The 15,470-nt window shown below is 34.5% G+C and overlaps 1 protein-coding gene across 1 annotated transcript in view; it reads left to right on the top strand.

Annotated features, from left to right (window-relative positions):
- The window catches only part of LOC150100034 (sterol O-acyltransferase 1-like), a 296,476-nt gene that overhangs the window by 111,614 nt on the left and 169,392 nt on the right, over positions 1 to 15,470 (top strand). Inside the window, exon 7 of the mRNA XM_090402947.1 lies at positions 13,149 to 13,276. Within this exon, the coding sequence (XP_090259073.1) occupies positions 13,149 to 13,276 (128 nt within the window). The remainder of the gene's footprint in view (positions 1 to 13,148; positions 13,277 to 15,470) is intronic.

Below are 15,470 nucleotides of genomic sequence, written 5' to 3'. Positions count from 1 at the left end.
GGCGCTTCCCAGGGAGACTGTAGCATCAGCTTGTTCGAGGTTCCGAAGCAGAATTGAAGCTGTGATCGATGCTAATGGTGGTTATTTTGAGTAAATCTTGTTGATAGTATTGTAATTAACTCTGCCTGTAATGTTTTTTTGTCAATTCATTAAATTTAATAGATACAAAGAAGATTTTCTTTTTCCTTACGAAACTGTCAAATTTATCCCGAACACCCTGTATATATATATATATATATTATAAAAAAATATCTAATATACTTTAGGACTTTAAGCAATTTTCAGCTTTTATTGGAAACTATCCCATACCAGTTGGTTGAAATTTATATGTATAACTTTTTTTTTTCCACCAGAGGTCAGGTCAATAATTGTTGTAACAGTTGGTCAGTAACTTTAGCAAACCATGTAGATTGTAGTGCAGCTTGTTTGTCTGTATATATATTCTGCATGCTCCAGATGATGACCTTGATATGAAGGTCAAAACGTCGAGTGTGTATTTTGGTTTATATTAAACTAAAGTTTTACTCCAACACGGTAGTTATCTCCATAATTTTCCAAAACGTATTCTGATCACCGTGTAAACATGAAAGGATGGTATATTAACTTTGTTGGTATATTTTCCAGAGTTCGTTTTTTAATATTCTGTAGTTATCTATGTGTTAAATTTCTTGGTAGGTTGTTGAGTAGCATGAGTATCTGATGTAATCTCACAAAAGAACCGTATGAGTTGTTGAAGGGTGTAGGGATGTAGAGAGTTGTTGTGGTCGTGTATACGATATGTGTCTCTGTTGTTTCGATAGATGATGTTGAAGTAATTCCTTAGTAATATTATGTAGTGTTTCAGATTTTTAATGCTCAGGATTCTGTGTATTGTAATGTACTGGTTGGATATTGGCTGTTGTGTATAAGGTGTCCAAATCACTGTTGACACAATTTTCCTATGTAATATTTTTAATTTTGTTAGGTGGCTGTTTGATGTGTTTGCATAGACTCTTATACTGTATCTGAGTAGGGATTCGCAACTCATCATCAACTATACTGTGATATAGGAGTTTTTTTATGTTAGATAGAATAATGTCTTTTACTTGGAAGAGTTTTGCTGCAATGATGCAGAGTTTGGTATGTAGGTATTCTATATGTTTTGTCCATTTAAGGTGGCAATCTATATAGAGACCAAGGTATTTTGCATGTGTTACAGGAGTTCTATATAGATTTGCAAAAAAGCAGTACAGCAGACATCAAGTCGAGATCTGCTAATTGTAATGGGGGACTTAAACGCAAAAGTAGGCAAAGACTGGGATACCTGGCCAACAGTAATCAGAAAGTTCGGGTATGGAGAAAGCAATGAACATGGCAAAAGATTGCTGAACTTCTGCTCAAATAATAGACTAACAATAACCAACACTTTCTTTAAACATCCAAAACCCCAAAGAAAATGGACATGGATATCACCAGACAGACAAATCAAGAATATGATAGATTATATTATTGTAAACCAAAGATGGAAATCCAATATCCTAAACTGCAGATCCGTCTCTGCAGATTGTGGATCAAACCATAAGGTAGTATTAGCAAACCTAAGAATAAAGTTAAAATCTATAAGCACTTTTAGAGTCAAAAGGAGACTGAATGTGAAAAAAAAAAACTACAAGACAACAATATTCTAAGAAAATATCAACTAAAACTAGATAAAAACCTGAAGGAACTACCAAATAGAATATAAACATCAAAGAACATTGGTGCAAATTAAAGGAAATAATATTAAATTTGGCAGAAAAACAAATAGGTTACACAGAAAGAGAAAGTAAAAAGGATTGGATCTCGAATGAAATAAAAAGGTTAAGCGATCAAAGGAAAAGCATGAAACTAAAACAGAACTATAACAGAAATGAATATAATAGATTAACCAGAGAAATTAGGAAACTAGTTAAAAGAGACAAGAATAACTGGTTAGAAGAAAAATGCAAAATGGCAGAAAAGTTATCAAAAGAAAATAACCTTCATGGATTATATAAACAAATAGACCAAATTAGTAAGACATGGACAACAAAAATTATAATGATCAAAAACAAAGAGGGACAACTAATTGAAAGTAAAACAAAAATAATGGCCAGTTGGGAAGAATACTTCAAAGATTTATATAATAAAAACAGCTCCCAGGATATTATGATTCCAGCCACTAAAATGGAAGAGGAAACAAATATCTTTACCAAAGAAATAATAGCACACAGCATAGAAAAACTCAAAACTAGGAAAGCACCTGGCATTCATCAAATACATGCAGAATTCTTAAAAGCAGGAAAGGAACAACTTTTGGAACATTAAAACCATTATTTGAAAAAACGAAGCTGTGCCTACTGATTGGACCAAATCAGTCATAACTCCTATATACAAAAAAAGGAGATAAAACAGAATGCAATAATTACAGAGGCATTAGCCTCCTAAGTATTCAAAGTAAGGTTTTTACAAAAGCACTCCAAAAACAAATTAAGCCATATATAGAACTGGCACTAGGAGAAGAACAAGCGGTTTCAGACCAGGGCAAAGCACAATTGATCAACTATTCACCTTAAGACAGCTAATAGAAAAGACACTAGAGTACAACCAAAATTGCTACATAAATTTCATAGACTTTCGTTCAGACATTTGATTCAATCCATAGAAGAGAACTATGGAAGAATTTGGAATTCCCAACAAACTCTCTGGTTCCACACAGAGAGCGGAGTAAGACAGGGATGTAATCTGTCACCAGACCTGTTCAATCTTACACTGGAAGAAGAACCAATAAGGCCTTAAACAATGAAGACTCCAGAATCAAAATATATGGGAAAAATGTGACAAATTTAAAATTTGCAGACGACATTGCATTACTTGCAAGCACAGAAGAAAATCTACAGTGAATTTCTGATAAAATAAAGGAGGAGTGTATAAAATCTGGATTAAAAATAAATATAGACAAAATAAAAATTATGCAAACAGGAAAAAGAAGTCTTATTGTCTATTCCAATCTGAAAATTGAAATTGATAGTAAGAATCTAGAGCAGGTAGAAAACTTCACCAACCTTGGAGGAGTTATTGAGTACAATGGTGAAATTATAAAAGATATAAAGACGAATCAGTCAAGCATCCCAAACTTTTGGAGGACTTAATAAAATATGGAAGTCAAGAGACATCAAGCAAGTAACAAAAGTAAGAATCTATGAAACAATGGTCCTCCCAATACTCCTCTATGGAAGTGAATGCTGGAATCTCAAAAAGGCTGAAAAGAAAAAATTATTAGTTACTGAAATGGGTTGGCTAAGAAGATTACTTGGAGTATCTCTGCTGGATCGACTAAGATATGAAGACATAAGGAAACGACTAAAACAAGAAATAACAATAATAGACAAAATCCAAGAAAGACGACTGTGTTGGTTTGGCCATGTGACCAGAATGGGAACAGAAAGACTACCATCTAAAGTCCTGAATAACGATGGAAGGTAAAAGATCCAAAGGACGGCCCAGAATTAGATGGATAGACAAAATAAAAGAGGACCTGAAAACCAAATCACAACAAGCGACACCAAACTGGACAGAATTGTTCAGACTCTTCCGGGACAGACAGAAGTGGAAAGAGTTCATTCGGCCTCATCATCATCCACATAGATGATGGAAGAGAGAAGAAGAAGAAGTAGATGTTGTGATTTCATTTAGGTCTTGTGCTTTGCAGAGAGCCGTGTTGATGTCTGTGTGGATTGCTAGTGGTGCAGTGTCATCTGCGTACTGAAATATTTGACTTCTTATAGCCAGGTTATGAACATCGTTAATGTATATGTCGAATAGATTGCGTGATAATATGGTGCCTTTAGGGACACTGTGTTTTATTTGTATACCCTGGCTGTGACATGTGCCTATTTTTGTTACTTTTGTTCTGTTTGAGAGAGACTTCCTGAGCCAGTATGCAGTGTTCCTCTTATACCTATTGAGTATAGTTTCATGAGTAGTATGTCATTTTCAAGTGTATCAAATGCTTTGGTCTAATAAAGTGATGGTGCCTTTTGTTTTCTGAAAGCCGTGTTGGTTTTGTGAGATGATGTTGTACTTCTGTAAATAGTTCTGTAGTCTGATATGTGTTATTTTTTCTAGAATTTTTGAAATGACCAGTAGGGTAGCTATTGATATGTAGTTCTGAGTATCGTTTCTTTTACCATGTTTGTAAATTGGCGTAATCATTGCAGTTTTAAGTTGTTGTGAAATAATGCCAGTGTCGAATATTATGTTCACGAGTCACAAAAAAGTATTGGATTTATTTGTTCAAAGTGTGTTAAAAGGTCTGTGAGTCTTATTGTCTATTCCTGGAGTGGTGTTTGGTTTTAGCTGTAAGAGTGCTTCTTTCAGTTCCTGTTTTGTTACAGGTGGAAATTACATTGTGTATTGTTGACTTTGTGTCAGTAGTTTTTTGTTGATTGTTGGTAGATTGTCTTTTTTGAGTTGTGTGATATTGTTTGTGAAGGTATAGTTAAATGAGTCTGCTAGTTCTTCTTGGTTTGTATCCTGACCAAAACTTTTTGCAATAAAATCTTGTGCTGAAGATTCATTTTTTCAAGTTACTAATTCATTAAGTGTAGCCCATGTTTGCTTCCTGTTGTCATTATATTCCATGAATTTTTGGAAGTAGTAGTGTCTTTTTGCCTTATGAATTTTTGTTGTTAGTTCATTCTTTTGTTTTTGTATAATGTTTGTAAATGTGTGTTACTGGGTGACTTTTTTAGTTTTTTCCATAGATTTTCTTTTACAGTAATACTATTTAGTATGTCACTTTATCCATGGATTATTGTCTCTGTTTGTCGCCTTGTTTGGGTAGGCTTTGTTGCATTTTTGTATATTTCTGTGAACTTTAGTTGGAAATTCTCATATAATGTTACAGGATCATTTATTTTAAGTAGGCAATTCCAGTCTGTATTTTTTACATGATTGCATTAGTGAATTGTTGAGTATTTCTTCTCTTGTTTGGGAGTTAATGGTAGGGTTTATGTTGTACTGACTTAGTATATCAAGGTATGTGTTAGTGGTTGAAGAAGCGTGGTCAAGAGTATTTGTATTAATGTCTCCTATTAGGATGAGCCTATGTGTTGTACGGGGCTCGATGCTGCTTAGCCATGCTTTTAACTCATGCAGAAAGCTGAATGGATTGTTATCTGGGATCTGTATATTATGTTTATTGTGTATTTGATACTATGTTTGTTGCTGTTTGTGATTTCCAAAATTAGTGTTTCCGCATATTCAAAATGAGTTTGTTTATCAGTCACATTATATTTTTCTTTGATAAATGCCACGATGCCACCTCCTCTTTTGTTTGGTCTACATAAGTTGTAGGTTTAGTAATTATTAATGTTGTATGCATAAATTTCTGTGTCGTTTATTGCAACTTCGGTCAGTATTAGTGCAACTATGTTTGTCAAGGTGTAGTTGAGCAGTGTTATCAATGTAAGCCAGTTTTTTTTTTTTTATACTTATGTTTGTGTGTATGATAGTGAAGTCAGTATTGGTTGAAATGTTGTCTGACCATTTCTTCAGAGTCAAAGACCTTGAAGTTTATATTGTCTGACTGGACATGTTCGCCTATATTTGACATCTTCATTATATAGTTTTTAAGTGATTTCTAATCTTGTTCTTAAGGATGTGAAGAGTTAGTGTTTTATATTGGTAGGCTGTGTAGGTTGGATTCTCTTGCAATTATATAAACTTGAGTGTTTTCATTCTTTCTCATAAATATCTGTGAATCCTTAGTCCACAAGAACTTGTAGTTTTTCTCTGTTTTTATCTTCGTTGCTTGGTATAAAAGATTTTTAAAGTTATGGAGTCTAGTGTTCAGATATATAGATTGGTGTTGGGAGTTTCTTGTCAGGATCGATGTTGTCAGCCTTTTTTTTCTTGCTTGCTGCAAGAATGGAGTCTCTCAGACTTCTGCTGGTAAAATGAGTGATGATTTGTGGCAGTCTCTCTTTGTTTTTTTGTGGGCCTCGGTTAATAGAAGCGATGTCTGTGGTTGCAACTTGAATGCCAATTTTGCTGCTGATCAATTGCACTATGTTGCTTAAATCCTCTGTCTTTTCTTTTGGTTTCTGGTTTGGCCTGAATAATAATAATAATAATAATAATAATTATTATTATTATTATTATTATTATTATTATTATTATTTCTCTACTAAGTTCCAGATAAGATTTTTGCAAGCATACTTGAAGTTGAGAGGGATTGTAGAAGAGAAACATGTAGAAGAGCAGGCCAGGTCCAGGCCAAATAGAGGTTGTCAAGATCAGATTTTCACTGTATGACAAATAGTTGAGAAATCATGGGAATGACAAAGATCTGTACTTAAGTTTTGTAGATCTGGAAAAGGCATAAGACCGGCACATTGCTATGGGCACATTGCCCAAAGAAAACCTTTGGGCAATGTGCCCATAGCACATTGCCCAAAATTCAAAACACTACAATTATATGTGGTAAATGGAACATTATACAGAACAATATACACAGTCTATATTAAGTTGTGAATCATAGTTAGAAATGAAGGAAATACAGGAAAGTTTGATGTAAAATCAGGGATGACACAGATGCACATTATCTATATGGATCACGTTATGAAAGAATGTGGCATTAGGTCTGATATTAGAATTGGACATGTCAGATTTATTTCTTTGCTTTATGCAGATGATGTTGGACTCCTAAACACATCTAGTTACAAGTATGAAAATATTATTATTATTATCACATGACACCTCCAGCGAGTCCAAGGACTCATCAAGCTAGGGCACCTACTCTACAACTCTCTGTCTCCAGTACTCAATCCACCAACTACAGAGAACTGCATCATCTACACCAATGCCATATACTGCCAACCACCATTACTAGTATTTTAACAGACATCAGTTGTATAATAGTAGGTGTCCTCCCACGATGAGTCCTCAGCCTCCTTGGAGGTGTCACAAATAATAATAATAATAATCACAAACATCCATGCCCACTGCAGAATTCAAACCCTCAGCTGGACAGCAGATACACTAATCACTCGGCCAACCAGGCCGACAACCTGAATATCAACATAGATAACTTCAGCTGCATTCTGAATTGAGATCCTATAGAACAAGTAAAATATTTCAGCTATCTAGGCACAATTTTTAATGAAGATGGCAAGTTAAATCAGGAAATGGACAAGGAATAAGCAAAGCTGGTATGGTGGAAGCCAGCTGAATAAAATTATATGGCATAAGAGAGAAATTAGCCAAATCACCAAACTAGCAGTATACAAGACCATGTTCAAACTAGTTTTAAGTTATGGATCTGAGAGTTGGGTTAGAAATAAAGCACTTGATCAAAGACTAGAGACCACAGATAAGAGGATTTTGAGAAAAATTAAGAGAGTGAACCAATGGCACTAATGGCAGAATCATATTAAACATGAAGATATTAGAAAGGAATTTGACATTGTTAACATTCAAGAACGTGTCAATTCTAATCTAAGTACTGATCTAAGGTGGTATGGCCACTTAAATAGAATGAGTAAGAAAAGGTTAGAAAAATAAGTTTGATGCCAAGATGGCAGGAAAGAGACCCAGAAGAAGATGGTCTAGGTGGATTGATTCAGTCAGAAATGCCTTAGAAGAACGAAATGTTAGATATGACAATATTGGCACACTCACAAGTAAGTCTAATTTAGAGGAAAATTGTTGATTAGATATTAATAATAATGTAAACTTAATCATGTAGTTCTGTTATAGTAACTTGAACACCTCTTGAGGGTACACATCAAGAAATTGATTATAATGATGATAGTACATAATAGATAACTTGGAGTGATTTCCACTTTTTTGAAATTGAAGAGAGAGAGAAAGATAGAGATGAAATATATTGAGGCCACAGTCACATAGGTGTTTAATGATATGAAAAAGATGAATTGGATGGTGTAAATTCATTTGACTCAGTTTTGTATATGATAAGACTGGTGTTTGTTCTGGAAATCTGGAAGGAAGTCTGGAAATTGCAATTCTTGAGGATGCATATAGACAAGTCACACATCCTTGGCATCTGTGACCTTTTATTAATTCAGAATATGTTGAGGATGTGGATTTATTATATATGGAAAAATGGTTGTGTGAGATGGTTGGCTGGTGTATTGTTGATTGTTTTTTTTTTTGGAATTGATTGTTATTGAAGATTAAGTAGAAGGATAGGCTCTGCTATGGAGTCTATTGATTAAGAGTTATATTTCATTTATAGAGGTCATGGGTGTGAATGGTGCATTTGTGAAATTGGGAATCGTTTTTAAGCCAAGAGGGTGTCTAGCATTTAGCAGAGGTAGTTTCATATTGCTCTATTCGTAATAAATTTGGAACTTCAGATGTTATTTTTGTTGGGTTTGGTCATGTCTAAAAAAAAAAATTTTTTTTTAATTTTCAGAAGAGAATTTGAGCCTTCAATAAAAATTGTAGGAGTGAAATGGGTTGCAGATAATAATCCAGGCACTGATTTTGAGGATCATCAGTATGACGTATGTAGTAGGTGATGTTTTTTGCATTAGCAGAGCTAATCTCAGGTGGTATGGTCACTTAAACAGAATGGGCAAGGAAAGATTAGCAAAACAAGTGTTCTCTGCCAGGTTGGCAGCAAAACGACCCAGAGGAAGACCAAGATATAGGTGGATTGATACGGTACAAAGTGCTTTAGACGATAGAAATATAAGATCTGATAATGTTGGAGTCTTGACAAGTAACAGACTGATTTGGAGGAAAATTGTAGATAGGAAATTAATAATGATGTAATTTTTTTCATGTAGTACTATCATATCCTGTACACCCCTTGAGGGTACATGGCAGGAATTTGATGATGATGATATATCAAATCTGCTTAGTTTTAAGGATGAAGTCAAAAGTGAAATAGACCAATTAATGGCTATGATGTCATTTATCTGGATTTTAGCCTCACCTTGGTAGTATTCCACTTAAGATTGGATACTGATTACAAATATGCCAATTGACTGCTGATGATTATCTAATACTGTACTGTACTGTACTTCACTTACTTCACTTTACTTTACTTTACTTTACTTATCGGTACCGTAAGTTTACGATGTCTGTTTACAAAATGAATAACATGTCTGTCAGTACCTACATCAATATTATCTTATACGATACAAAACACTGTAGATGTTATACGTATTACTAAAACTAGACATCAAAAATGAAAAGATAATGTGAAAAAGAAATTCATATTTATTTTTTAGGTATAACAATTCATGAATTGATAATGAAGAAGCAGCAATATGATTGCTTTATGGTAACCTAGTGCAATCGATACGATTGCTTCATGGTAGCCTAGCCTATGCACTAATGAATGAATCGCTATGAAATTTTATTTTATGCTAATTAATTAAACTAATTAATAACAGTTGATTTTATGCAGTTATGATTTAACACTTCATCTTTACGTTTGTTTACATTTCCTTGATTGCAAATGGTCAAGTCCAAATGTACGGTCTGTAAGTGTTTGCGTGCATAAGTGTTAATAAATTATAACTTTTTATAATACAGTAAGACCCTTAATGCTACCCCAGTTAACATTGATTCGCTATAACACAGATTTTTAACCCAAAAAAAGCACTAAACATTCCATGATTTGATATAACACGGTTCTACTCGAAGCCTAAAAAAAGCACTAAATTTGCGCTGATTCAATTTATCGCTGCATTTCCCTTGATTTGTATATAATATAATTATTCCTGAACCTAAACCAATCATTGAAAGGTTAAAACAAAACAAAACTGATATGAAAAAGTTTCGCTTGACATTAAAATGCAGGTGCTGAAGCGATTTGAAAAAGGTGAACATCAAGTTCACATTGGAGCCATTTTTTTTTTTGTCTACTTCTACTATATGAAAAAAAAGACAAAAGAAAAAAGACAAAATTAAATGTTCAGCAACCACAATGGCTTCTGCAACAAAGGTACCCCAGAAGCAATGTTTTAGAGGAAATGAAGAAACATCTTTCCATTTGGATTGATGATGAAACTGAATGCAACATGTCATTAAGTCATGCAATAATCATGGAAAAGGCCAGAAGTATTTTTAATCATATTCAAAAACAAAGAGAGGATATGAGCCAAAACTTTGCAGCTAGCTGATTGATTTAAAAAAAAAGAAGCAACCTCTACAACATTCAAATCACCAGAGAAGCAGCAAAGCTGCTTCAGCCTTTCCATCAACTTTAAGAGCCATAATTGAAAGAGGAAATTATCCTCTCAAACTAGTTTTTAATGTTAATTAAACGGGACTTTTCTGGAAGAGAATGCCAAAGCACACATTTATATCGCATGCAAAAGACAGTTTAACCCTTCTTCTAGATGGTAATGCCAATGGTGATTTCAAATTAAAACTGTTGCTTGTGTATCATTCCAAAACACCAAGAGTCATGAAAGGGAAGTTAATATAAAAAGAACTTAAAATTAAAGTAAAACGTGTTTATTCTTGGTCACGTGTTCCCCTATCCCTCTTTACTATGTGTATACCACGAGTGAACGACAATTTGGAGTAAAGTGGATGACAAACAATATTGAACAGGAATTACATGCGAAAAAGAGTCTGTGGAAGAGATATAAGGAGACAGGTGAAGAGAAGATGCATGAAGAGTATAAGACACAGGCCAGAAGAGTGACTAGTATGGTAAGGAAGACGAAACTGGAATATGAGAGGAGATTAGCCCTAATATCCAAAGAAAATCCTAGGGAATTTTTTAGATATGTGGCCAGTAGGAGGAGAAATGACTGTGGGAGAATGATATTGTGAGATAAAAATGGGAATAGAGTGACTGATGCAGAGGACACAGTGGAATTGTTCAATGAACACTTTATTGGAGTATTTCATCCTGGAGGAGTCAGTTTTAATGCTAGAGGGATATGGCAGGTTTGAGGTTAAGAGGTGCAGTAGGAGAGTGTGTTTCAAATACTGAGTACTCTGGATGTCAGTAAAGCTGTGGGACTGGATGGTATTTCACCATGAGTTTTGAGAGAATGTGCTAGGGAACCGGCAGTGCCCTTGACCTGGCTTTTCAATGAAAGTCTGGCTACTGGAAAGGTGCCCATGGAATAGAGTGAAGGTAAGATAGAGCCATTGCATAAAGGTGATAGCAGACTGGAAGTGTCTAATTATAGATCAGTTTGTGTGTTATCAGTAGTTAGTAAGATCTTGGAGAAAGTAGTGAAGGACCATATACAGCATTGGGCAGATGAGGGTAATGTTATCTGTGAGAGTCAACATGGATTTGTGAAGGGGCACTCTTGTTTTAGCAATATGCTAGCCTTTTATGATAAAGTTATTAGATGAGGAAAAGGCATATACTGCAATTTTCTTAAACTTAGCGAAGGCATTTGACAGGACGACACATGATAAGCTGATATTTAAATTGCAGCACATGGGTCTGGATGTCAGATTGGTCAACTGGATTCAGGATTGGCTGCCTGATAGGTATCACAGAGTTGTGTTTGGTGGGGCAGTTTCAAGGAAGCAGAGGGTTGCAAGTGGGGTTCCACAGGGCTCAGTACTGGGACCAGTATTGTTTAACCTTTATATCAATGACATTGTCAGTGGATTGCAAAGGATATTCAGATGTTTGCAGATGATGCGAAGCTGGGAAGGATTATTAGTAATAGTGCAGATGTGGCAGAACTGCAAGAGGATTTGAATAAGCTAGATAGATGGGTAAATGAATGGGGGGGATATTGGTTTAATGCAGCAAAATGTAAGGTCTTGAGGTTTGGGAAACATCGATTGGACACTGCATGCTCTATGGGAGGAGTTATACTGGAAGAAGTAGGGGAGACGAGATCTGGGGTTGATGATTGATAGAAACCTGAAATTTATGGGACATATTGCAAAGGTGGTGAAGGTAACACAGAGGATTGTTGCAATAATGAGAAGGACGCTGACCTGCAGAGATAAAACAGTTATCATTCTGTTGTATAAGACCCTGATCAAACCACACTTGGACTATTGTTCTCAGATTTGGTCCTCAGGATTTGAAGGTGTTAAATTTACTGTGGAAAGGGTACAAAGGCAGATAATAAAGATGGTTTCAGGACTGTACAAGGATAGTTATGAGGATTGGCTGAGGGAATGTGGACTGCAGAGTTTGGTGGATAGAAGAAGGAGAGCTGATATGATTGAGACTTTTAAACTGTTGAGATGTGGTTACAGGGTTGACACTGGGGAGTTCTTTCGTTTGGTTGAACAGCAGGAAGAAGTCATGACAAGGGGCCATCCCTGGAAGTTACGAAAGGAAACTGTGAGCAAGAGGGTGAGGAGTGGTTTCTTTGCATGGAGGGTGGTTGAACCATGGAATGCATTGCCTGATGGAGTGGTGAGAGCGAGAACGGTCAGTGAGTTCAAGGAGTGGTGTGATGGACTTTGTGTTTCTTAGGGGGGGGGGGACCTCCCCTCGATGAGTCTTGATAGACTTTGTGTTTCTTAGAAAGGACCTCCCACGATGAGTCTTTTGACTCCATGGAGGCCTGAATAATAATAATAATTAAAATTATCCCGTTTAGTGCTTTGTTTTCTAGGAATGCATCCTAGACGTTAATCAAGGTATTACTCTATATATTTTTCATTATATATAATATAATAATAAAATAGACTATCTACATATATTTTATGCATTCATAACATACCTAACTTTTTCTTAATATTTTCAATATTTCTAAGCTACATGGTTCATCTGCAAGTTTTTTCAAATTGCATTGTCAGAAATCTACAAAAAATTTTCCAATATATTTATTCATAAAAAAAAACATGTATAAGTGGATCCACACAAACCCATGTTCTTCAAGGGTCAACTGTATATATGATTCAGTAAGATTTTAATGACAGCTTGTAGGACTTAGTAAATATAAGGTTTTGCAACACTTGCAACCCACAGAAAAAATAATCCATCCAAATCTGTATTTTTCTTGCACAAGGTTACTACATAACGTCTACACTTCTTTTTTTTTTTTTAGCAAAAATTTGGATGCAGTTTGTTTATTTTATTGTCAGATTAAAAAAATATATTGTTATTGGAATTTTTTGTCTTTGCTATTTTAAATTTTATAGTTTAAATAAACATGTTTTTTCTTTATTAGAATTACTGGATTTTATATTTCTGCTGCTCTATGTTTTCTTCATATGTGGGCTTTTGATTCTTCCTTTGAGGTATCTTCTTGAAGAAGATATTCCACCAGCATCCTCTATTATTATCCTTGCAGAACAGGTGAGTAAGTGATTGAGTAAAAGAGAGAAGAAAATAAAACTGCATAAAAAAAAGAAAACAAAATTGATTGATACTCTTCTTATAAATAAATGTTTGAGATATTTATTTAAATAAATAAATATCCAAAAATAAATATTTTGAGTTGGGGCTCTCTTTGCACTAGTCATTCATTATATAGGGAAATAGAACTGCATATGGGATTTGTAGAAGAATTTCCTTAATAAGATATATAAACAAATATATGAAACAATGATTAAGAAAAGTCATTAAGAATAAGCAGTATTAATGTCAAGAAGGTTGTCAGACCAGATTTTTTTTCAAACAATTAAATGAGAAATCATGAGAGTATAATGAGGATTCTTCATATTTTAAGATACAGAGGGAATAAATGACACACACACACACACACACACAAGCTGTTTATACCAATTAGGAGTGACAGATATATAGGGGAATGGTTTGGTGTTAAGTCAATCATAACTTAAAGTTGTATGTGCTATTCTTATCATCATCAATTTCCAGATATGTATCCTCAATGGGTATACAGGATACTATGACATTACTATATAATTAAGTTTCATTTATTATTAATGATGTTCTGTCAGCAGTTTTCCTTCAAATTATTCTGTCACTGGTCAGTACTACACTATTACCAGATCTTACATTTCTCTCTTCTAGAGTACTTCTAACTGCATTAATCATCTTAGATCTTGGTCTTCCTCTAGGTCTTTTTCCTGCCATCTTGGAATCAAAACACCTATTTTGCTTAATTTGTCCTCTCCCATTCTGTTTAAGTGATCATTCTATCTGAGATTTGCTCTGCTCACACATTCCTGAATGCTATAAGCTCCTTCATAATATCTTTATTTTTAATATGATATGTCATTGATGCCATCTGTTCATTCTAATTTTTCTCAGAACTCTCATATGTTTTATTTCTAACCCTACTCTCCGATCCATAACTTAAAACTGACTTGAACACTGTATACAGCTAGTTCATTATTTTCACTAATTTTCTCTATTTCATATAAATTTATTCTGTTTGCTCCCAATCATACCAGCTTTATTTATTCTGTTGTCTATATTGATATTTAATTTGCCATCATTAAAAATTGTAAGTAAAAGTTGAAGTATTTTACTTCAGCTTTTACTTATAGGTTTTCCATTGAGAATGTAGTTGAAGTTTTCATATTACTGCCTGTTTTCAGAGTTTTGGTCTGTTTATTGTAAATTTTTTTGTAAAATTTCTTACAGCTGTTATTCAATTTAGTTAAAGAATCCTGGAAAATTTTTATTTAGGATTTATTTAGGGGTATGACTTTCATGTATAATTTGTTAGAGGCAAATTATTAATCAACATGAATAATAATAATAATTATTATTATGTGAAACCTCCAAGGAGTTTAAATACTCATTGAGGATGGCACCTGCTCTCTCTCCATCTCCTACTCTCGCTAAATTCTCCATCTCCACCACTTAATCCACCAACTACAGCGAACTGCACCATCTACTGCCCACTACTACTAGTATTTTCACAGACAATCACAAACATCCATGCCCATGGCAGGATTCGAACATGCACACCTTTGGTTGAGTGGTTAGTGTATCTGCTAACCACTTGGCCAACCAGGCTGACAAAATAATTTATTATTATTATTTCATGACACCTCCAAGGAGTCCAAAGACTTATCGAGCGAGGGCACCTACTCCAACTCTTCATCTCCATCATCTACACCAACACCATCTAGTGCTCACCACCACCATTAGTATTTTTTGTCTGTGAATTGCACATGTCCTAAAGGCCAATTTGTCTGTATGTGGGATGAAAAACTCAAGTTTCCGGGAATAAAAAACCCTGCTACCTCTGTATGAAATTGGCTAACTTGCCTTCAACTGGAAAATTCTATATAAAGATTTCTCCTCTCACAAACGAACTTGAGTGGTTAGGCCTTTTCTAATCAAAGGATGCATTCTTCCAATTGCACTGAATAAAACTGAATTTAATTACAAGTGGAAATTTACAATTTTAAATGCAGAGGGAACTGCTTATAAGAATCAGCCGTAGTCATCAATAGACTAGGTTTTCAGAGGACAGAATTAAATAACCAAACTTTATGCAGGATCAGCCTTTTCGGAAACCATTTTGTTCTTCTAGTAATTTGTCTTCTACAGTGCTGCTTAGTTTCTCTTTTAA

This window comes from Typopeltis vanoorti, chromosome 13 (assembly GCF_054136105.1).
Source record: "Typopeltis vanoorti isolate ZY-2024b chromosome 13, IOZ_Tvanoo_1.0, whole genome shotgun sequence".
NCBI classification, from domain to species: domain Eukaryota; kingdom Metazoa; phylum Arthropoda; class Arachnida; order Uropygi; family Thelyphonidae; genus Typopeltis; species Typopeltis vanoorti.
The sequence above is the reverse complement of the archived record's forward strand: the minus strand, read 5'-3'. Positions and strand labels throughout refer to the sequence as shown.